Source organism: Mustelus asterias, chromosome 15 (assembly GCF_964213995.1).
Source record: "Mustelus asterias chromosome 15, sMusAst1.hap1.1, whole genome shotgun sequence".
Classification (NCBI taxonomy): Eukaryota; Metazoa; Chordata; class Chondrichthyes; order Carcharhiniformes; family Triakidae; genus Mustelus; species Mustelus asterias.
Window position 1 is genome coordinate 13,714,863 of NC_135815.1, and position 22,980 is coordinate 13,737,842.

General features: G+C 39.5%; 1 protein-coding gene across 3 annotated transcripts in view; it reads left to right on the top strand.

The window, feature by feature from the left end:
- Nucleotides 1-22,980, top strand: part of akt3a (v-akt murine thymoma viral oncogene homolog 3a) — a 312,730-nt gene that overhangs the window by 190,000 nt on the left and 99,750 nt on the right. For all 3 annotated transcript variants that reach the window (XM_078229515.1, XM_078229517.1, XM_078229516.1), the window contains one exon: nucleotides 17,964-18,111. In XM_078229515.1, the coding sequence (XP_078085641.1) occupies nucleotides 17,964-18,111 (148 nt within the window). The remainder of the gene's footprint in view (nucleotides 1-17,963; nucleotides 18,112-22,980) is intronic.

A 22,980-nucleotide genomic window follows, 5' to 3' on the forward strand; every position in this document is an offset into this window, starting at 1 on the left:
TCCAATGATCTTGTACAGTCAATGATACACAGTCAATGATGCACCTGTATTGTAATCTAGGAAATAGCACAGTCACAGCAAGATTGCACAAACAACGATATGATGATTGCGATGCAAGTTGAAGGATAAATATTGGCTCCTAACCCTCTGATTTGGTATATTGTATTCACCACTTGCAATGTGATCCCCTCTACGTTTCAACACTTTGTGAAACACGTCGGTTCAGAGGAAGCATGGCTTCCGATTGCCTGTCATTTAAATTCTCCATAACATTCCTACCCTGATCTCTGTCCTTTGTCTCCTACACTGTTCCAGTGAAGCTCATTTTTTGATTAGGTATTTTTCAGCCTTCTGGACTCTGGCAGAGATTATATTCTGAAATTGTCGAACTGAACATTTTTTTGGCAGTTCATGATTGTGCTGCCATTCCTATTTGCACCTCGCCTAGACCCATCTTTTGTTTTTATAATTGTCCATTACCATCTCCTTTTGCTTCTTGCATCATTGCTTTTTGCCATTTAATGTTTCCTTCCTCCCACAAACCTTCTCTTGTTCTTCATAGGTTTAAACCTAAGTTTACACACCTGATTGCAAAATTGCATGTTTTTTGTCATCTTACCACCCATGCTCCCCACCCACCTGTGAGATGCTCTCTATATATAAACCTCAACACTCAATTTTTTCCTACTACATTATTGAAAAATCACTGAGAAATTGTCAATCTTTCTTGACATCTTTTACAAAATGTAGCAAAAAGATTATTTTCTTTATCACCATCTTTATTTTATTTCACATGGGGTGTCACTGTAGCTCTGAAAGTAATGAGATTGCACTTGTATCATTTCTGTTGCAAGCTCCTACCAGCGAGCGCATATTTTCATTCAGGTTTTATACCACGTTGTCAATAGTATGATTTTTTTTGCCAGATTTGACCAAATTAAGGTAGTCAACTAATGTTCCCCTGGGATTTTTTCCCCCCAAAATCAACCTGCTTATTACATTTCTAGTTATGATCTCCAGTTGGGAAAGCCTAATCCTCAAAATGCTGTGGTTTTAATCCTAAAACCAAAACAAAAATAACATTGGGTATTTTTTTTAACTTTGCCCTGTCAGAGCCAAATTAAGTTTGAGGGGTTTCCAAGATTCAATTTTATTTTCACCTAAGAGTTGAATAATTTTATCCTGTCTTCTCCAGGTGTTATTGAGTACAGCATGCAGGCATCCTTAAATAACAATTTACTAATTAAAGAGTTAATGTTTGAGCCCACCAATTGGTTTCAAGTGGACCAAGTGATCAAATGCGAGAGATCAAAACATCAAGTTTGGGTTTGAAGCTAATGCATTATCTGGGAATTATTCAGTATTGCACTTTCAATTTATTTCTAAACACCTCTCCATTTGATTCATATTTTTTGGTTTATCAATATTTTACGGCTGAATTAATTGTTACTGTAGGTTACTTGTACATCATTCAAGGCAACCAGGTTTCAGATTGCACCCTTCACTATGGAGAATTTCATGCATTTCAAACTTGATTGTAACAGTTCTGGTTAATAATAATCAGAGCAACTATATGACAAATGATTGGGGTCGTCCTTGTTCTTGTACAGGGTCACAAATTTTGCATCATGCATATCCTGAACTACACTCTCTCAACAGGAGAGACCAAGAAGTTCGTGCAGATGTTGCAGAAATTCTCATTCCCAATGCTTGATGAGTTCAACTGATATTGCATCATTATCATGTTGCCCTTGTAACACTGCAGATCTTGGCTGAATGCATTTATCCCTACTCCCAATATAATTTTAGAAGTGGAAGTTAACATGATCTTCAGTCCAGCAGCTGGAAGAGAAATGTGTGAGCCACCAAGGTTTTGGACTATGTGAGCAGAGGCCACCCTTTTAAGCTGCTGAAAAAAATTGGCGGCCTGCCAAAGCTGCTCAGTGTTACTGGCAACCTTTTAAAAGATTCAAACTTCCAATTATTAGCTGAAAGAATGACACAAGATTGCAAGTTTTAAAACTATTATTGTAATAAGTGGCTAAAAGCACTAGTGATTAAAATCACGAATGTCTAAAATTACTGTTTTATTTTTGTAGGCAGCTTGTACTTTAAACTCCCTTGATACACCTGCTAACAATCATATACCATGGAATTTAGCAAAGAGTCCATAGTTGTTCCCAGCTTCCTCTGAGCTCCGTATTTCCTTTTAACTGAGTAGTTACTGTCTCCAGGTGCTTTCTTCAGTTTTCGAGAGTTCCTGGAAACCGCCACCAGCAGTAATGCTGGTTCCTATGATTCTTTTTCTACCTGGCCATATCGGGATGAATCTCCTGGAATGCAGGATGTGCATTGTCAATTAGAGACCGTCTTCATCCCATATCCGGCTATGGCAGCTGACAAAGCCAAGTGCTGATCACACCAAATTGCTGTCTGTCAGAGATATTCATTAATTTATAGGGAAACTTGTAATCTGACCTCAAAAATGGCTTGCCCTGTTCCCTTCCTCATGGCAATGTGAAACTCATAAACCTTGCATTAAGATAGGTTATTCTTTATCCCAACTCCCATCCAAGTGAATAGCTAATTTACAGCATTTCTCTTCCACTGCTAGACTGAAGATCATGTTAACTTCCAGTTCTAAAATTATATTGGGAGTAGGGATAAATGCATTCAGCCAAGATCTGCAGTGTTACAAGGGCAATATGATAGTGAAGCAATACCAGTTGAACTCATCAAGCATAACTGTTTACAGTTTGATATCTAAACACCTTTCTGGGACTCTGGGAGACTGAGGCTATTTAATATAAACTTGGAGATTGCTGCCATTTGTCTCCAAGTTTAAATACCTTGCATCATCATAGTAAAATGAAGCTACAGCCCCAAAATATAATCTTGTAACACTCCTAACAAGTGTCACCACCTCTTTATATGACAACGTGGTTGGTAAGATCTGCAACATTTGGCACCAACATTCTGAGCATATTCTCATGCTGTTATCATGTGCCTTCAGTCTATCCGCAGAGGATTTTGACTTGCATATCAGAACTAATGGAAAGTTGTTCAGTCTTCCCCACCAGAGACCCAAGTTAAAACGTACTAAGTCCTCATCAGGAACTTACTCTATGCCGATGATGCTGCATTAGCATGTCATACTGAAAAACACCTTGAGCAATCAATGGACAGATTCTCTCCTGTCTGTAAAGGGTTTGATTTGACCGTCAGCATTAGGAAGACTCCTATTGTGGTGCAGGTGTTGCCATATCACCATAACTCAGCCTTACATTTAGGCTCCGAGCACCAGAAATCTGTCTCTTGATGCTGAGAGCAACATACACATTGCAAAACCTGCAGTTGTGTAAGTATGTTTGAAACAATAACATGACCAAATTTAATTGAGTCTTTTGAAGGGGTAACCAAGAAGGTAGATGAGGGCAGTGCAGTTGATGTTGTCTACATGGACTTTAGCAAGGCCTTTGACAAGGTACCGCATGGTAGGTTGTTGCATAAAGTTAAATCTCATGGGATCCAGGGTGAGGTATCTAAATGGATACAAAATTGGCTTCCTGACAGAAGCCAGAGGGTGGTTGTAGAGACTTGTTTTTCAAACTGGAGGCCTGTGACCAGCGGTGTGCCTCAGGGATCAGAGCTGGGCCCACTGTTATTTGTCATTTATATTAATGATTTGGATGAGAATATAGGGGGCATGGTTAGTAAGTTTGCAGATGACACCAAGATTGGCGTAGTGGACAGTGAAGAAAGTTATCTCCAATTACAACGGGATCTTGACCAATTGGGCCAGTGGGCTGACGAATGGCAGATGGAATTTAATTTAGACAAATGCGAGGTGATGCATTTTGGTAGATTGAACCAGGGCAGGACTTACTAATTAATGGTAGGGCGTTGGGGAGAGTTACAGAACAAAGAGATCTAGGGGTACATGTTCATATCTCCTTGAAAGTGGAGTCACAGGTGGACAGAGTGGTGGGGAAGGCATTCGGCATGCTTGGTTTCGTTGGTCAGAACATTGAATACAGGAGTTGGGACATCTTGTTGAAGTTGTACAAGACATTGGTACGGCCACACTTGGAATACTGTGTGCAATTCTGGTCACCCTATTATAGAAAGGATATTATTAAACTGGAAAGAGTGCAGAAAAGATTTACTAGGATGCTACCGGGACTTGATGGATTGAGTTATAAGGAGAGGCTGAATAGACTGGGACTTTTTTCTCTGGAGCATAGAAGGCTGAGGGGTGACCTTATAGAGGTCTATAAAATAATGAGGGGCATAGACAAGGTAGATGGTCAATGTCTTTTCCCAAAGGTAGGGGAGTCTAAAACTAGAGGGCATAGGTTAAAGGTGAGAGGGGAGATACACAAAAGTGTCCAAAGGGGCAATTTTTTCAGACAGGGTGGTGAGTGTCTGGAACAAGCTGCCAGAGGTAGTAGTAGAGGTGGGTACAATTTTCTCTTTTAAAAAGCATTTAGATAGTTACATGGGTACGATGGGTATAGAGGGATATGGTCCAAATGTGGGCAATTGAGATTAGCTTAGGGGTTTTTAAAAAAAAGGGCGGCATGGACAAGTTGGGCCAAAGGGCCTGTTTCCATGCTGTAAACTCTGACTCTATGACCGAGAACATAAAACTGAGCCTATCAAGCCTGCACGTTCCTCTGCGGTAGTTAGATCTGAACAACATATGTTAGCAGGAGAAATGGCCGAGAAGGTAAAATCCAATGCCAATGACTTGTGCTTAAACAAAGGAGACTACAATGGGATGAGGGAGGAGTTGGATAAAGTAGACAGGGAGCAAAAACTTTATAGTGGGACAATTGAGGAACAGTGGAGGACTTTCAACGCGATTTTTCAGTGCTCAGCAAAAGTATATACCAATGAAGAGGAAGGACTGTAGAAAAAGATAATTAGCCATAGATATCTAAGGAAATAAAGGAGGGTATCAAATTGAAAGAAAATGCATACAAAGTGGCAAAGATTAGCAGAAAACGAGAGGATTGGGAAATCTTTAAAGGTCAAAAAGACACAAAAAAAGCTATAAAGAAAAGTAAGATGAATTATGCGAGTAAACTAGCTCAGAATATAAAAACAGATAGCAAAAGTGTCTACAAAGATATAACACGAAAAAAGAGTGGCTAAAGTAAACATTGGTCCTTTAGAGCTTGAGAAGGGGGATGCAATAACTGAAAATGAGGAAATGACTGAGGGATTGAACAGATATTTTGTGTTGGAATCACAGTGGAAGACACAATATGCCAAAAATTGATGACAAGAATGCTATGGCAAGTGAGGACCTAGAAACTATCACCACAAAAGAGGTGGTGTTGGGCAAACTAATGGGGCTAAAGGTAGACAAGTCTCCTGGCCTGGATGGAATGCATCCCAGGGTTATTAAAAGAGATGGCGGGAGAAATAGCAAATGCACCAGTGGTAATTTACCAAAATTCGCTGGACTCTGGGGTGGTTCCCGCAGATTGGAAAACAGCAAATGTGACGCCACTGTTTTAAAAAGGAGGTAGGCAAAAGGCAGGTAACTATAGGCCGGTTAGCTTAACTTCTGTAGTAGGAAAATGCTTGAATCTATCAAGGAAGAAATAGTGAGACATCCAGATAGAAATTGTCCCATTCAGAAGACGCAGCATGGGTTCATGAAGGGAAGGTCATGTTTGACTAATTTGGTGGAATTCTTTGTCCACTGCGCATGTAATGTTCTCAATGGGGGACCTGTGGATGTGATGTATCTGGATTTCCAGAAGGCACTTGACAAGGTGCCGCACCAAAGGCTGCTACATAAGATAAAGGTGCACGGTGTTACGGGTAATGTATTAGCATGGATAGAGGATTGGTTAACTAACAGAAAGCAAAGAGTGGGGGTAAATGGGTGTTTTTCTGGTTGGCAATCAGAGATTAGTGGTGTGCCTCAGGGATCAGTGTTGGGACCGCAATTGTTTACGATTTACATAGATGATTTGGAGTTGGGGACCAAGTGTAGTGTGTCAAAAATTTGCAGATGACACTAAGATGGGTGGCAGAGCAAAGTGTGCAGAGGACGCTGGAAGTCTGCAAAGGGATATAGATAGTCTAAGTGAGTGGGAGAGGGTCTGGCAAATGGAGTACAATGTTGGTAAATGTGAGGTCATCCATTTTGGTAGGAATAACAGCAAAATGGACTATTATTTAAATGTTAAAAAATTGTAGCATGCTGCTGTGCAGAGGGACCTGGATGTCCTTGTCCAAGAATCGGAACGAGTTGATTTGCAGGTGCAACAGGTAATTGAGAAGGCAAATGGAATTTTGTCCTTCATTGCTAGAGGGATGGAGTTTAAAAACAGCGAGGTTATGTTGCAGCTGTATAAGGTGCTGGTGAGGCCACACCTGGAGTAAACATGACCTTACATTACGGTCTCCTTACTTGGGGAAGGATATACTGGTACTGGAGGGGGTGCAGAGGAAATTCCAGAGTTGAGAGAGTTGGCTTATGAGGAGAGGCTGAGTAGACTGAGGCTATACTCATTGGAATTCAGAAGAATGAGGGGAAACCTTATAGAAACATATAAGATTATGAAGGGAATAGATTAGATAGAAGCAGGGAAGTCGTTTCCACTGGCAGGTGAAACTAGAACTGGTGGAGCATGTCCTCAAAATAAGGGGCAGCAGATTTAGGACTGAGTTGAGGAGGAACTTCACACAAAAGGTTGTGAATCTGTGGCATTCCCTGCCCAGTGAAGCAGTTGAGGCTACCTCATTGAATGTTTTTAAGACAAGGATAGATGAATGTTTGAACAGTAAAGGAATTAAGGTTATGGTGAGTGGGCGGGTAAGTGGAGCTGAGTCCACGAGAAGATCAGCCATGATCTTATTGAATGGTGGCGCACACTTAAGGGGCCAGATGGCCTACTCCTCCTAGCTCTTATGTTCTGAACATTTTCCAACTTTGTCTCGATTGTATCCTTGGCATCTCTCAGCACGGTGAGGTCACCAAATCTGAGGTCCTGAAGAGTGCATCAGCAAACACTTTTACCACTTTTACCGTGGGCGGCACGGTAGCACAGTGGTTAGCACTGCTGCTTCACAGCTCCAGGGTCCCGGGTTCGATTCCCGGCTCGGGTCACTGTCTGTGGGGAGTTTGCACATTCTCCTCGTGTCTGCGTGGGTTTCCTCCGGGCGCTCTGGTTTCCTCCCACAGTCCAAAGATGTGCGGGTTAGGTTGATTGGCCAGGTTAAAAAAAATTGCCCCTTAGAGTCCTGGATGCGTAGGTTAGAGGGATTAGTGGGTAAAATATGTGGGGGTAGGGCCTGGGTGGGATTGTGGTCAGTGCAGACTCAATGGGCCGAATGGCCTCCTTCTGCACTGTATGATTTCTATGATTCTATGACCAACGACATCTGCGCTGGCTTGCCAAGTTCATCAGTTGGATGATGATCATGTACCCAAAGACTACCTGTTTGGTGAATTGGCTAGTGGGTCACGACCTGCTGGATGTCTTTACTTCCTCTCCAAGGACACCTGTAAGTAAGATATGTAGATGGTGAATGTTGACCCAGACAACTCAGACACAGTTGCCAACGTAACAATGGGCGGAATTCTCCAGACCTGCTCCCCACACCCCCTCCCCCGCACGCAGTGGAGGCAGCTCACCAGTGGAATCTTCCAATTAAGGCACATTGACATAGTGACTCGCTGTGCTCCCTCTCAACGCCGGGGAGCTGGGTTCCATTCCAGCCTTGGGTGACTCTGTAAAATTTGCATGTTCTCCCGTCTGTGTGGGTTTCCTCCGGGTACTATGGTTTCCGCCCACAGTCCAAAGATGTGCAAGTTAGGTGGATTAGCCATGGTAAATGCATGGGGTTATGGAGCTGGGGTGGGCATGGGTGGGGTGTTCTTTCGAAGAGTTGGTGTAGACCTGATGGCCTCTTTCTGCACTGTGGAGATTCCACAGTTCTCGGTGACCTCTGGAGGGTTGTTGGAAGAGGCAAGGTGAAAAGAAAAGCTCAGCTAGTTCAGAGGGTGAAGGCTAGCAAATCCTGCACCATAACCCATTCTCTTCATCTGCAGTTGCCATGCTAGAGTGAGATTCCTGGGCCACACTAGGCAATGTTTAATACTGTTGACCACCAAGGCATATAAACCATTGTTTGAAGGCTGCCAAATAAGCTATATAATGAAGAGGCAATTACAACTGCAGGGCTTTATTTAAATTAAACCAATATTTTAGTGTCTACAGCAATAACTTGTATTTATATTTTAGAATTCACAGTACAAGAGGCCACCATTCAGCCTGCAATACCCATAAAGGCTCTATAAGCGCAAATCAGCTAGTTCAACTTTCCAGTTCTTTTCCTGTGGCTCTGCAAATTGTTTCTTGTCAGGTGCATGTTTCTGAAAGCCATAATTCGAATCTGCTTCCACTACTTTCACACAGGAAGTACATTCCAGATCCTAGCCACTTGCTGTGTAAAAATGTTTTCCCTTATGTTGCCATTGCTCCTTCGAGCATTCATCTGGTTCTTGATCCTTCTGCCAGTGGGAACAGTTTCTATCTACTTTGAACGCTTGTATTAAATCTCCTTTCAGCTTTCTATAAGATGAGCAGCCTCATCTTCTCCAATCTATCCATCTAACTGAAGCCCCTCATCCTTAGAGACCGTCTTGTGAATCTTTTCTCTAATGCCTTCACATCCTTCCTCAAGTGTGGTGCCCAAAATTAGAGACACTACCCCTGTTGAAAGCGAGTGTTTTTATAACGGTTTTATAAAGGTTCATTGTAACTTCCTTGCTTTTTGTACTGTGCTTTTATTTATATAACCCAGGATCCCATGTCTTTTTAATTGCTTTCTTCACCTGATTGCTCTTCAACGATTTGTGCAAATATGCTTTCTCCAAAATAAATAGTTGTTGTACCGAAGAAGGGGAAGATCTTAAAAGGAGCAAAGAGGGCTGCAGTGGTTTTGACATGTAAACATAAATATGACAATTTTTAAATACGAATCACTAGGATGAATAAGAACAGGGATTATAGGTGAGCAGAACCTGGTATGGAATAGAAATGGGCAGCTGTGGATCTGCTGAAGTTTACAGAAGTTGTTGGCTGAAAGGTCATCTGGTTCAAAATTGTTGATAAATTGTCAGCTGTGAAACCAGACAATTTAGTTCAAAATGTTAGGGGTGTTATCTAGTGAGTCACCGCCTTTCACATTTGCTACCAATGTCAGCTGTTCTTGTCAAGAGCTGGCAGGCGAATAGGGAAATTCTGATGTGATGCTTGAATCTACTGCCAAACAGAAAGTTATAAGTATTTCATATCCTGGAAGTTTCTGTATGATAGTTCCTTCCAGGGATAATTAAATAATAGTTAAAGAAAATATTTAAATTAATCCTAAAAAAATAGAAGGCCGAAAAGGCCGAAAAGGATCAGGACCTATAATATGTTTTTTAGGTTAATGGAGAAATGCTATAGCATAAAATGTGCCCAATATGCTAGCAGTTTGGCTTTATGTATTTATAAGTAGATTTTGCAGATGACACATTAACAATATTGGCTTCTGCTTTAAATATATTCCCTGAATTGTATTTTTCTTATAAAGCTTTATATCGTTGCATTTTGTTGTTACATTGATTAACTTCTCTTTTGTGACTGGATCTTGTAGAAAAACAAACACTAGGATTCACACTGCATTTCTAGAGCTGGCCATCTGATCGTTTTAACAATTTTAAATCAACAAGAAGGCTGGGCCTGGGGAATCCTAGCTATATTTTTTAATCTTTGGAGATCAAGTTTTCTAAATATGTAGAGATTCAAACCAACTTAAATCACTAAGTTATCTGACGTTGGCTATCTCAAATCTGAATACCACCTGGAAGAATAAAGCCACTTTATAGTGCCATTAAGAAATTAGAGCAGTAGCTAACCTCTAACTGCTTACCAATATAGGCAGAGGAAGACCAAATTCTACATAGTTCACAAAAGGATAATTGATATGTTTGTCTATGTAGTTCAAATTTATAACCAAATGCTAGACTTATTTTGCTGTGGAATCAGGCTATTCGTTGAATTGATTGAGACCAAAGCATATTGAAACAGTATTTTGGCGATTTAGGATTCCTGGTTGTTTAGCCTACATTATTCATTCATTCATTTCCATTTCATACAAGAGATCAAAGATTTAGTCATCTTTCCTGAAGACACTAATTCTTCATGAGATGAAGGAATTGCTTTTAACTCAACGGTTCAGCACAAAACAAAAGGATAGGCATTTAAAATCAGCCAAATGATGTCCTGTGATTGCACCTTGTTCTGAGCAGGCAGCATTCGCATCTCCTGAAACTGGCAGGGTCCTTCCTTAAATATGCAAGTGGTGCTCTGACGATATCATTGGGCAGTGACCATCATTTACTGATGAACGAAGTTCCTGTGTGTTTGTGAAAAGTTTATGGACAATCCTTTGTGATTTGGCTGACATACACCCTGAGAGGTTAAACTACTACTGCTTTGCTGCCATATAAAGTCAAATGTGAAGAGGGTCAGATGCTAAAGGGGTAGATACCAGTGACCTAATAATCTGAGTTTCGAAGCCTCTTTGTTGACGAGTTGCCTGGGGATGCCCAGCAGATGTTCACAGTTTGCCAGTCTCATTTAACTGAAGCCAGGGACCCTTCAGCCATTCATGCACAGGGTTATTCCATTTTGATCTCTAATAACAGGCCCTTCGGCCCACGATGTTGTGCAGAGCTTTATCTGAAAGCAAGATCAAGCTATCCCACTCCCTATCATCCTGGTGTGCTCCATGTGCCTATCCAATAACCGCTTAAATGTTCCTAAAGTGTCTGACTCCACTATCACTGCAGGCAGTCCATTCCACACCCCAACCACTCTCTGCGTAAAGAACCTACCTCTGATATCCTTCCTATATCTCCCACCATGAACCCTATAGTTATGCCCCCTTGTAATAGCTCCATCCACCCGAGGAAATAGTCTTTGAACGTTCACTCTATCTATCCCCTTCATCATTTTATAAACCTCTATTAAGTCTCCCCTCAGCCTCCTCCGCTCCAGAGAGAACAGCCCTAGCTCCCTCAACCTTTCCTCATAAGACCTACCCTCCAAACCAGACAGCATCCTGGTAAATCTCCTCTGCACTCTTTCCAGCGCTTCCACATCCTTATAGTGAGGTGACCAGAACCGCGCACACTATTCCAAATGTGGTCTCACCAAGGTCCTGTACAGTTGCAGCATAACCCCACAGCTCTTAAACTCCAACCCCCTGTTAATAAAAGCTACACACTATAGGCCTTCTTCACAGCTCTATCCATTTGAGTGGCAACCTCTGTTCTATTATGCGAAGCTTAACTGTAGTGAACACTTTCAAGACTATTAGTCAATACTGTTACTTAGCTATGATTCACCTACCAATGCACAGTTCTGCAAACATGGTGATAAACTGGACACTTGGTTATTGTGTGCTTGAAGGAGGCAAGGTAGGTGCAAGTGTCTTAAGTTGCCATAGGTTCAGAGGATATCTTCTACAAATTTAAATTTATTCTGACCAAAGTAGCTCCTTGAGATTAGGAATGTTTGCTTATTTTTGCCTCCATGTCTGGATGGGAGACGCATCCAAAATGTCATCTTTCATGTCCTGTAGGTGATGTATTCCAAATTTAAAATCTTCATTGTAACAAAATTCCTAAACTAGACTCATGCATCTTTTACTTTCAAAAATATTTTGCAGTTGTTAATGCTTGCACTGACCCATAATGTAGAGAGACACTTAAATCTCTCTGACCCTTACTGAAAAAGGACAACAATTCTGGGTATATCTGACACTGGCTTGATTCTCTCTCTGATTATTCCAAAATGTTTATGAAAATTTCTAAATCATTTGAATAATTTGATCAACCAGACTTGATTTGTGAGAAATACTCTGACAATGTCTGGCAATTTCTCTATCATATATTTGATGGCTCAGCTGAATCTGGCTTGTCGACATTTTAGATGATAATAGGCGTAGAGTTCAGTGCAATATGTGCTTGAGCCATGGGATTTGGAAAGATGCCTGGTGAATCTCCTAGTCATATTCTAGTCTTATGGATCAATTGTATCTAATGTAATAATGTTATCTTCTTTTCAATTGGAGCAGCTGATAGAATTCTGATGATAATACCTTGTGTGTGTTCCAGAATGAGGGTAATGATATTGCTGGATAGAATGTTAGAAATACAAAAAATTCGAAATGACAGATTTGGAAGATGATTTCCTCTTGTACAGTTGGTGAAATATTCTGTGTATAAGGTTCAAAGAATGAGAAAATTGCATCTCGAGGATCAACCTGTAATGTTAGTGTACCTTAGGTGATGTCACTGCTGGAAGGAGAAAAAACTGTGCTGGTCAGGTGACGAGGGTTTTTAGTTTTGTTTTGGCTGCAGTGTTAGAGCTTCAGAAGCAAGCTAGAAAAGAAGTCTCTTTCTCTCTGTTTTGCTTTGAAAATTTTGAAAGAAAAGTTTGTTGCCATGCTGAAGTGAAGAATCTATGCTTTGGTATTTTGGGGAGCTGATACAACTGCAGGCAGCTCTGAGTTTTCAAGATCATTTGAAATCAGCATTCAACCCAGGGAACTGGATTCCAGTATCATGTGAGCTTTAGCCTGTCCAGTAATAAATCTGTTTGAGGGGTTTTGTTTATTGGATTTTGGTTTTGATTGGAACATTAGATATATTCACTCGAGATCAATATTAGTGGAGAAATGGTGCTGGGAAAATTGATGGGATTGAAGGCGGATAAATCCCCAGGGCTTAATAATCTACATCCCAGAGTACTTAAGGAAGTGGCTCTAGAAATAGTGGATGCATTGGTGGTCATCTTCCAGGATTCTATAGACTTTGGAACAGTCCCTGCAGATTGGAGAGTAGCTAATGTCACTCCAATGTTTAAAAAGGAAAGTAGAGAGAAAACAGGGAATTATAGACCAGTAAGCTAACAGTAGTGGGGAAAATTCTCAAATCCATTATCAAGGATTTTATAGCGGAGCATTTAGAAAGCAGTGGCAGGATTAGACAGTCAGCATGGATTCATGAAGGGGAAATCATGCTTGACAGATCTGTTGGAATTCTTTGAAGATGTAACTAGATGTGACAAAGGGGAGCCAGTCGATGTGGTATATTTGGACTTTCAGAAAGCATTTGACAAAATCCCGCATAAGAGATTATTATGCAAGATTAAAGCGCAAGGGATTGAGGGAAGTATATTGAGAGGGATAGAAAACTGATTGGCAGAGAGGAAACAAAGAGTAGGAATTAATGGGTCCTTTTCAAATTGGCAGGCAATGAGCAGTGGGGTGCCACAGGGATTGGTGCTGGGACCCCAGCTATTCACAATATATATTAATGATTTGAATGAGGGAACATCTCAAATTTTGCAGATGGTACCAAGTTGGATGGGAGGATGAACTGTGACAAGGATGCAGAGATCCTTCAGCACCATCTGGACAAGTTGGGTGAGTGGGCAAATCAATGGCAGATGCATTTATCCAAATTATACTGCGAGGTTATTCAGAAGACAGATTACTACCTGAATGGCGCTAAATTAGGAGCGGGGAGTGTGCAGCGGGACCTGGGTGTTCTTGTGCACCAGTTGCTGAAGGTAAGCATGCAGGTGCAGCAGGCGGTAAAGAAGGCAAATGGTATGTTGGCCTTCATTGCGAGAGGTTTTGAGTTCAGGAGCAGGGATGTGTTGTTGCAATTATACAGGGCCTTGGAGAGGCCACACCTAGAATATTGTGTGCCGTTTTGGTCTCCTTTTCTGAGGAAGGATGTTCTTGCACTCGAGGGAGTGCAGCGAAGGTTTACCAGGTTGATTCTGGAGATGGCGGGACTGATGTATGAGGAGAGATTGACTAGATTAGAATTGTTTTCGCTGGAGTTCAGATAATTGAGGGGGATCTCGTAGAGACTTATAAAATTCTAACAGGACGAGATAGGATAGATGTAGGGAGGATATTCTGATGGTGGGGGAGTCCAGAACCAGGGGTCACAGTCTGAGGATTCAGGGTAGACTATTTAGGACGGAGGTGAGGAGACATTTCTTCACCCAAAGAATGGTGAGCCTATGGAATTCATTACCACAGGAAGTAGTTGATGCCAAAACATTGAATGTATTCAAGAGGCGGCTGGATATAGCCCTTGGGGCGAATGGGACCAAAGGTTATGGGGAGAAAGCAGGATTAGGCTATTGAGTTGGATGATCAGCCATGATCGCAATGAATGGTGGAGTAGGCTCGAAGGGTCAGATGTCCTCCTCCTATCTTCTATGTTTCTATAAGGGTTATATACTGGTGTGGTTGTTTTGTTTTTGTTTGTAATTGATAAAAGTTCTTGCTAATTTTCTTACTATACGTATTAACTATATTCTTACAAAATTTGTTTGATAAGAGCTCCCTAGTGGGTCTTTAGAATTACACCTGAAGTGAAACATCTCAGGCTTATCTTGGCCAAATTCAAAATGCAAAACTTATGATTCAGGCAGGCTCCATAAAACACTTTGGAGTTTCTGACCTGAACCATAACAAACCTAAAATTACTGGATACAGCATTTTTAATCTGTATAAAAGGCTAGAAAATGTATGTTCAAGTGAATATTCATGTTTCTAAATATTAAATGATTCTGCAAACAACATACTTGGGTGTGAGGAAGGGCTATTATAAATAGTGAAAATACCTGTGTACTCTTGACAGTTAAAGTACTTTATAGAGCCCTGGCATTTAATGTTAGCGTTTGCAATCACAACTACTTTGAAGGAAGGACTGTCAAGAAGGGACTGTTGTTCATGACACATCAAATGGAAATGGCCTATTACATGTGAACTACCTGGTGCTTTTGGAAATTCAAAGTGCAAGGTCTCCAATCTTAATTATATTTTACTGCAGAATTAATGCCTTCTTTGGGCAGATCGTGGGGTGACAAAATATTGGAAAATGATGCATTGCACTTTTTAGTTTCCAATTTCACTTGGGTTAGATGGACAGGTACAAATTGGAATGGAGGAGATGAATCTCCAAAATGAGTCCATCTGCCTGAATTGTGCTTCAGAATTAGATCACTTTGTCTGTTTAGTTGGAAAGCCATGATGTCATGAGAACCTAAGGAAAAGGATAGAAGTAAACTAATATATAAAGTGAACGTTCAATTTGAAGTAGCTCCTGAAGCCACATGAGTTTGTATCTAGAAGCATAGAATTGTTTTTGTTGGATTATTCAACTGGAAAGGCAAGTTCTGAACTCTTATCCTTTTAGCTGTTGTATTTGGTGTAAAGGTAACACTTCAAGAAACATTTAATTGAAAAGCCTAGATTCCCCTACGCTCAATGTAATTTAAGGGCTTTTATTTTGTTCCTTCATTGGATGTGCACTGCATTTGTTGCCCATCCCTAACTGTTCGAACGGAGTGGCTTGCTATGCCATTTCAGCAGCCAGTTAAGAATCAACCACATTGTTATGGGCCTGTAATGGGCCACATGTAGGCCAAATTGGATAAGGATGGCAGATTTAATCCAGTGAAGGACATTAGTGAAACCAGATGGGTTTTAAAGACAATCAGTGAAAGTTCCATGGTCACCATTACTGAGACTAGCTTTATATTCTGGATTTATTAATTGAATTTAAATTCCACCAGCTGCCATGGTGGGATTTGAACCTGTGTTCCCAGAACATTGCTCCGGACCTCTGGATTACTAGTCCATTGAGATTACCACTATGCTGTCATTTCCCCAAACTTTCTGACTCTTTCGAACACAATATTCAGGTAGTTAAACTGGAATATCTAAGTATTTAAAATTTAGAATACGGTCCCTGCAAATAAACTTGTTCAAAATGGCACAAATCAAAACTAACAATCATCTGATCTATAATTGTAATTACTGTATAAATTTAAAACATAAAGCAAAATGGAAAACTTAATTTGCAGGTTAGACACAATTTGATAGGTTTTGAGCAAGAAATTCGGAGAGGTGATTCTAAGAATGTGATACTAATTTGTTGGTTCCTTATTTTGTAACGGCGAAGGAATCTCACCCATTCAAGGACTTGGATTCAGATCAATACAGATTAATCAAATAAAAATGAGCAAATTTAATAATTGAATCACCTTTTCATGTAGCAAAGAATTTTAATAACTAAAAACCGGAGATGCTGGGAGCACTAAGCACGTTTCTTATACTTTGTTGTTTCAGATTTCCAACATCAGCACTACATTAGTTCCCAGTACTTCAAATTTGGACTGAGTCTTCTGATGCTATCCCCGCCCCCAAGCTATTTGTGTTTCCCACTCAAATCTCGTTTCCCCTCCCTCCTTCAGTCACCCAGACCTCACACTCTGTAATTCTTTCCTCAAGCTTTTATGCTACTCCATGTTAACAGATTTAAGACTTGTACTTTTGGCAATGTTTTTGGCCACCCTTACTCATAGCTGTTTCTTTAGCTAGATTTTCTATTTCTGACGTACTATATGATTGCAAGTTGTGTTTGCAGATATAATTTTATTTGAAAACAAAATGTTGGGTAAATCTATGATGTGCTTAGAAAATAATAGTTTAATGGATTTGTTGCTTCCTGGCTTTGTTATTTCCTGGATGGTCAAAACTATCGGGTGAAGGGTAACGTCATACTGCTTTTAAAAATTACCATTTTTCAGCCATGTATTCAAAAGGCTTCCAGCTTAATTGTAGTGCAGTTATTGAATTGACTTGAATGCTTTAATTAAGTAATATTCTCTTGATTTGATAACTTCATATTTCAGCTGCTCTTGTACCTCCCTTGCAGATCAATGTCAAATTTTAATGGCCCTGTGAAGTGGCTCAGAATGGGCTTCCTCCTGCGCTGTAACAATTCTGCGATTCTGTTTTATTACACTAAAAGCTCCGTATGTATACATGGGGCGTAATCTTCTCCAAAAAATTCTAAGTGGCATTAAAGTCTGAAAACATGAGTGTACCACACATCTGGAAACTGCAAAATTAATGTGTTTTTTTTCTTTAAATGGCCCCAGCTGTACAGCAAATATTACACTTTTTAAATATGCCAGATACTGCCTGGAATCTCGCCCTTGTCTGATTGGAAAAACCCTCTCTTTTAAAACCACAGTTTTTTCTTGCTTGGTCTTCACCTTACTGGCACTTTAATCTTTAATCCTGTTGTTGACTTCCCCTAGCCTTCTAATATTCGAAGTATGAGGACCCACAGTGTCTTTTTCTACCTTAGGTTCTTTTCTCGATGTTCTCAATGACACAAAATCCCAGCACGCCGCCAATTTCCTTTTTCTAATGTCCTATGTTGGGGTGATAGGTTTTAACCAAAAAGAAAATATATGGTTTGCATATGTCGATTCAAAGTAACACATAACAGGTTTTGTTTGGAAGAGATGTTTTCTGCACAGACCACAAACTGAAACTAAGGTGACTTGAGTTGTTCTGTACATTAACTTTGTGATTAGGTTTTGAAAAAAAGTTAATTACCAAATAAACCAACTTGTTTAGCTAATTTATGCAATTAATGGATAACCGTAATATAAGTGACACCCTTCTTATTTGTTAAACCATACACCATTTAAAAAAAATTGTACCTATACAGCTAACCACTTTATTACTCATTGTAGAATGTCTACACAAAATCTGTTTACAAAATTCATTTAGGATCATGGTAAGCCATGCAATGTTATGGAAAAACTGACCTTGCAAGGATTCTATTAGCAACTAATTTTTTTCGAAAATGGATTTACCCCAAAGAACAATTTACCACTCAGCCCATTATTTTTGGTTCCCTGCCTATTCAGATTTTAGAAAAGCAAAAACAGCCAGGAGCAAGTGCGCAAATCTGCATGATTATTGTTTTGAACTTCTAACAACTTACCACTGAATATGAGTTTGCATTAATACCAACAACCTTTGTTTTCTCTATTCAGGGAAGAATGGACAGAAGCTATCCAAGCGGTAGCAGATAGACTTCAAAGGCAAGAGGAAGATCGAATGAACTGCAGCTCCAGTCCCAATCTAGATATTACAGGGGAGGATGAAATGGACACCTCTCTTAGTCATCCCAAACGCAGAGTGGTAAGAACATTTACTATTATTTCTGAAATAAGCTGCGCCATCTCGTGTAAAATTTAAGTCTTGCAATAATTTTACCAAAACACCTTGCATTATATACCACTCACTATATGCAGAAATAAACCTGAGACATTCACTGTAATGATGAACGATACTATGGACAGTGATCTTTGTGAAAAGACAGGGAATTGGAGAGGCTATGATTGGGAATATGATATTGTGACATGTCATTACTGGGGAAAAAAAACTACTGGGTGAGTCTAAGTTTCAAAATAGTTTTAAATTCAGTGAGTTACATTTTGCAGGTTGAGAGAATTTGTTTGGCATTCTGTAAAATAATTCCTGCTGAAATCCAGATAATCTTTTATGACAAGAACATTGTAGACTAGTTTAGTTTTCAAATATTCTGGAAATATGTCTGAAATATTCTTGGGAGCTCCTGAATGTGTGAGCACAGATTACAATGTAGTAATCCAATTGGAGAATTCAGGTAATATAAATTGCAAGAGCAAAGTTGGCCATGATCTACTAGGTATTCAGTAATTTTAATATTTCTACATTAGATGTGATTAAATAGATGGGTGCTATTGGACCTCGTAGAATATTGTTATTTTAGATCACTACTTCATCAGTTATCTATTGAAACTTTAATTCTATTTTGTTCTTGAGGATCACGTCATTCTTTATTTTCATTTTTTATGTCACGCTTTTCATTTGCACAGATCTGTGATTTAATTCTGCTGGCTTAGTCTATAAATTAGGATTCTGGTGGAATCTATTTCATTATTGGCTGAGTGGATAATATCAACCAGATTTGATTCTCTCTGTTCCTTGCAATCAGCTTGTCTAACTGCAGCATAGGCTCTCTGTAGGTACATTTTGCTGCTTTTATTTGTCACTCAATCTTTGTTGAACTTTTGTTTCAAGACCTTGTTGCCTGGTTTGTGTTTTCCAAATATTTTGTTCAATATTCTTGTAATACTGTGTATTTTTATTTTCCTGCTCTCCTTTCAATGCCACAATTTGGTGTTTTTCATTTCCTCCCATTGTGTATCGTTTCTCTCTTTATTATCTTCAATTTGACAATGTTTTATGTTTTCTCCATGTATATTTTTCAACTCCTGTCCCCACCATCCTAAGTTTTGGGCCCCATCCCTTTTTGGAATTTCTCTTTCCTGTCATTTTTTTCAATGGTACTTCTCCTGCCAGACGGCCAAAATCTGTATCTCCACACGATTGCTGCCATCTCCTCAATTACCGACCATTTTTTCTTTCCTCTTTCACCCCTTATATCGAAGTAGCAATTACCCTTCGCAAGAATAGTTTATGGATTCCTTATCAATGCTCAGTTAATTACTTTAACAGCCCTGGGGAAAACCTTATTAGATAACCTGCTCTTATGAGTTTTTCAACTGTTAAAATTAATTTCTTATGACATCCACTTTCTTATAACTTAACCCTCTGACTTGCTGTGAGCAATGCCATGGACAGTCAACTGACAAAACACGTAATATTTCAAGGCACAATGTTGGTGCTCTGTTTTACTGCTGTTAACCAGATTGTGAACGTTTTTTAAAAATCCGTTAAGTTTAAAAACATGCACAAACTGAATTTTGACAGAAGCTTGACCAATGACTTGGTGTTAAAAACATGGCTAATGGTAAGTGCCAGGTTATTCCAAATCCCAGATGGGAAACTTGAAATAACTGCCTTCAATTGTATTCTTGCAATTTGATACAATACAATTTGAGGGAAAGATTTGAAATCCCATGAATGATGTCCCAGACGTTTGAGGTGATGAACAAAATAAATATTAACTGATAAAATAAACGATGAAGTCACATAGAAGTCCACTTAACAAAAAGTGGTTTACCTAGTTCCAAAAACCTTTATTTTCCCTGAAATTTCACAACCACATACAGATTTTCAAAAACTGTTTAAAAATCCAGTAACAGTTATCACACCAGGTAGTTATATCATTGGTTCTAGCTCAGAAGTAACCACAATCAACTGGTTTTCAAGACAGGCTTTCTTCATGGACACTGCTTAAACAGCTATTGCTGCTGTCAACTGTGGTCCCATGCTTCTGATAGTTTTTCACTTTTGATCTTCCCTTAGGAACTAACCTCTTCAGAGGTCAAACTCCATTACCTTCATTTCATGAGTCTACCTTTTAGAATGTAAATGCAAACTTCATGCTTTGTCTCCTCCTTTGAACCTCTTAACACCTTATGCAAATTCAATCCTTCTTGAACATGTATATGGAATTTTACAAACAACTTCTGAAATCCAAGTAAATTAGATCAACCAACTTGGAGAATTGTAATGGGTTTGTGGGGCACAACCTATTCATAGCTTCATAGAACAATACAGCAAAAAGAATCCATGAAGTCTGTGCCTAAACTTTGGAAGTGTGTTCCAGTTAGTCCTGCTCTGGCTTTTTCTCCAATTCCCAACATTATTTTTCTCCAAATATTTCTCCAATTCTCAATTGAAATCTACTGTTAAATTTGTTTCCAGCACACCTTGGGCAATGCAGTATGAGGGTGCTTGGACAGAGCAAGGGTTAATGTGGGACTGGGGAAACAGTACTGCCCACACAGTGATATAGAGAGTCACATGATGGTAGCCTGTGCAGAGAAGAGTCTGGAAGGAGCCATCATGGAGACAGCACCCATGTACCTTGGATATGTATATAGTTATGGGTTACCAATAAACTATTTATGTTCAACAGTATAAGCCGCTCCAGACCTTGTAGTGAGGTACCAATCATCTTACAACAGTGCATTCCAAATCCTAATGACTTGTTGCATAGCTACCATTTTCTACTCACTCTGGCAAGTTGTTTGTTCATTTTTAATTTTATCTCCTTGTATCCAATTAATTAGACTCTATTTATATTTTTTTTGTTTACTGTTGCCCCTTAGTTGAAATTACTTAGCACTTCCTACCTCAACATCAAATTCTTGGTCTCACCAGATTCCTGCCATCACCTTTTTAACAAGTCATTCTGTTTAGCAGATTCACCCAGCAAGTCAGTAAGATGTATGCTTAGAGCTAGTCCTTTTAAGATAAACCAGTTACTGGACATCCGGCAAACAAGAAAAAAACTGTAGGTGCATATTATAAGACTGTTCTTACATCTGCCATCTTGAGCATTTAAAAAAAAATCACAAACTAAAACAAAATCACTTTGCCAAATGAAGTTAAAGGCATTTGAAGAGTAGCAGTTTCATGACTGAGCTGAACAAATTAAACCAGTGCTAAGTTGTTTAACATGCAGCTCATGTTTATTGCTGAACCAAGATGAAAAGGATGCATCAAGCTTGGTTACTAAAGAATTTTCCTTAAATCTCTTTTGTTAGTGCATCTCACTTGTCTCTGAGGTGACATGTTTTTCTTTTATTCTATTGATCAACTCTGATTAAGAGTGATGATGCAATCTGTTGGGTATAATTAGTTGCCTACTCTAAATGGTTCGCAGGTAGCTTCAGGCAGCTGTTAAGCTACCTTGTGTGTTGTCTGGGGAAGCTCTGTCATTGCTTTGACATCTGAAGTGACAAAAAGTAGTGTGTAAATTGCTTTGGCACAATATTGTCCAATACCTAGTCTCCACTGCAAATTGTTTTGGCACTGCTTTGGTTTGGACCTACTGTCAGTTGCTATGTGAAGCAAACAATCCTGCTTTCCTGTCAGAGCTGTTAGCACTATTGCTACATTTACCCTGCTCATGTGACTTGACCAGAGGCTGACTGAAAGTTAATGACATAATTAGTCACCACAGAGGGACTGAAATGACTTTAAACATGAGAAAATTTAAAAGAACTGATACTTAAAGAAATTTCAACCACATTGTTACAAATAGGAAGGTAACATATTTGCTTTTATCTAACTAATATAATACATCTTTACTCTTTGTTTGCCCATGTAGTGATATAATTTGTAATTAAGAGGTGAGAAGATTTGTTTTATCAATATAATTGCAGAACGTAACTTCTAAATTGTATCACCATATTTTATTATGGCTTCTTAAGTATCACCCTGTCATCAAATAAATTGGGGTTTTCTTTGAAAATTGTCTGGGTTCTGTCCTGTGTGTGTTAATTATTACAGATGTTGGTTGATTTGGCATTAAGCGCAGGTTAAAGAGATGTGTATTGTCTCCAGACAGGACGGTTAGAGGTTTTGCAAGCCCAGGCAAGTCGTGGGGGTTGCAGATAGCGTGACATGAACCCAAGATCTCGGTTGAGGCCGTCCTCGTGTGCGGAATGTGTCTCTGTCCTATCTGGAGACAATACACATCTCTTTAGCCTGTGCTTAACACTCTCTCCACTCACATTGTCTGTACCTTTGAGACTTGAGTACCTGTAAAGACTCTCATTCCAACCAAATTATTTTGTAAATTGAGTTTGTGTCTTTATATGCCCTGTTTGTGAACAGAACTCCCACTCACCCGACGAAGGAGCAGCAAGCACTCCGAAAGCTAGTGGCTTTTGCTACCAAATAAACCTGTTGGACTTTAACCTGGTGTTGTGAGACTTCTTACTAGCTTCAAAATCCCAGAGCAAAGCCTTGACCAATCCATGTTGACATTCCCAGTTTAAATTTGAACAAAGTTGGGAAGTTAATTGTCCCATGCTGCATTCTCCATGGTAATGCCTCCACAAATCAGAATCCACTTGACAACCAATCAGCACACTCCTCTCATGAAGTTTAAATGGTTGTTTCCCCATTACAGTTGGAAACTTCTTGCAAGCTATTCTGATGAGTGCAAGGTATAAAGCTTTGTTAGCATGTTCCTTTCTTCAGCAATATCCAAGTCTCTTTCCACCAAAAGAATAAATTCTAAATCTGCATCTGAATATTGAAAAA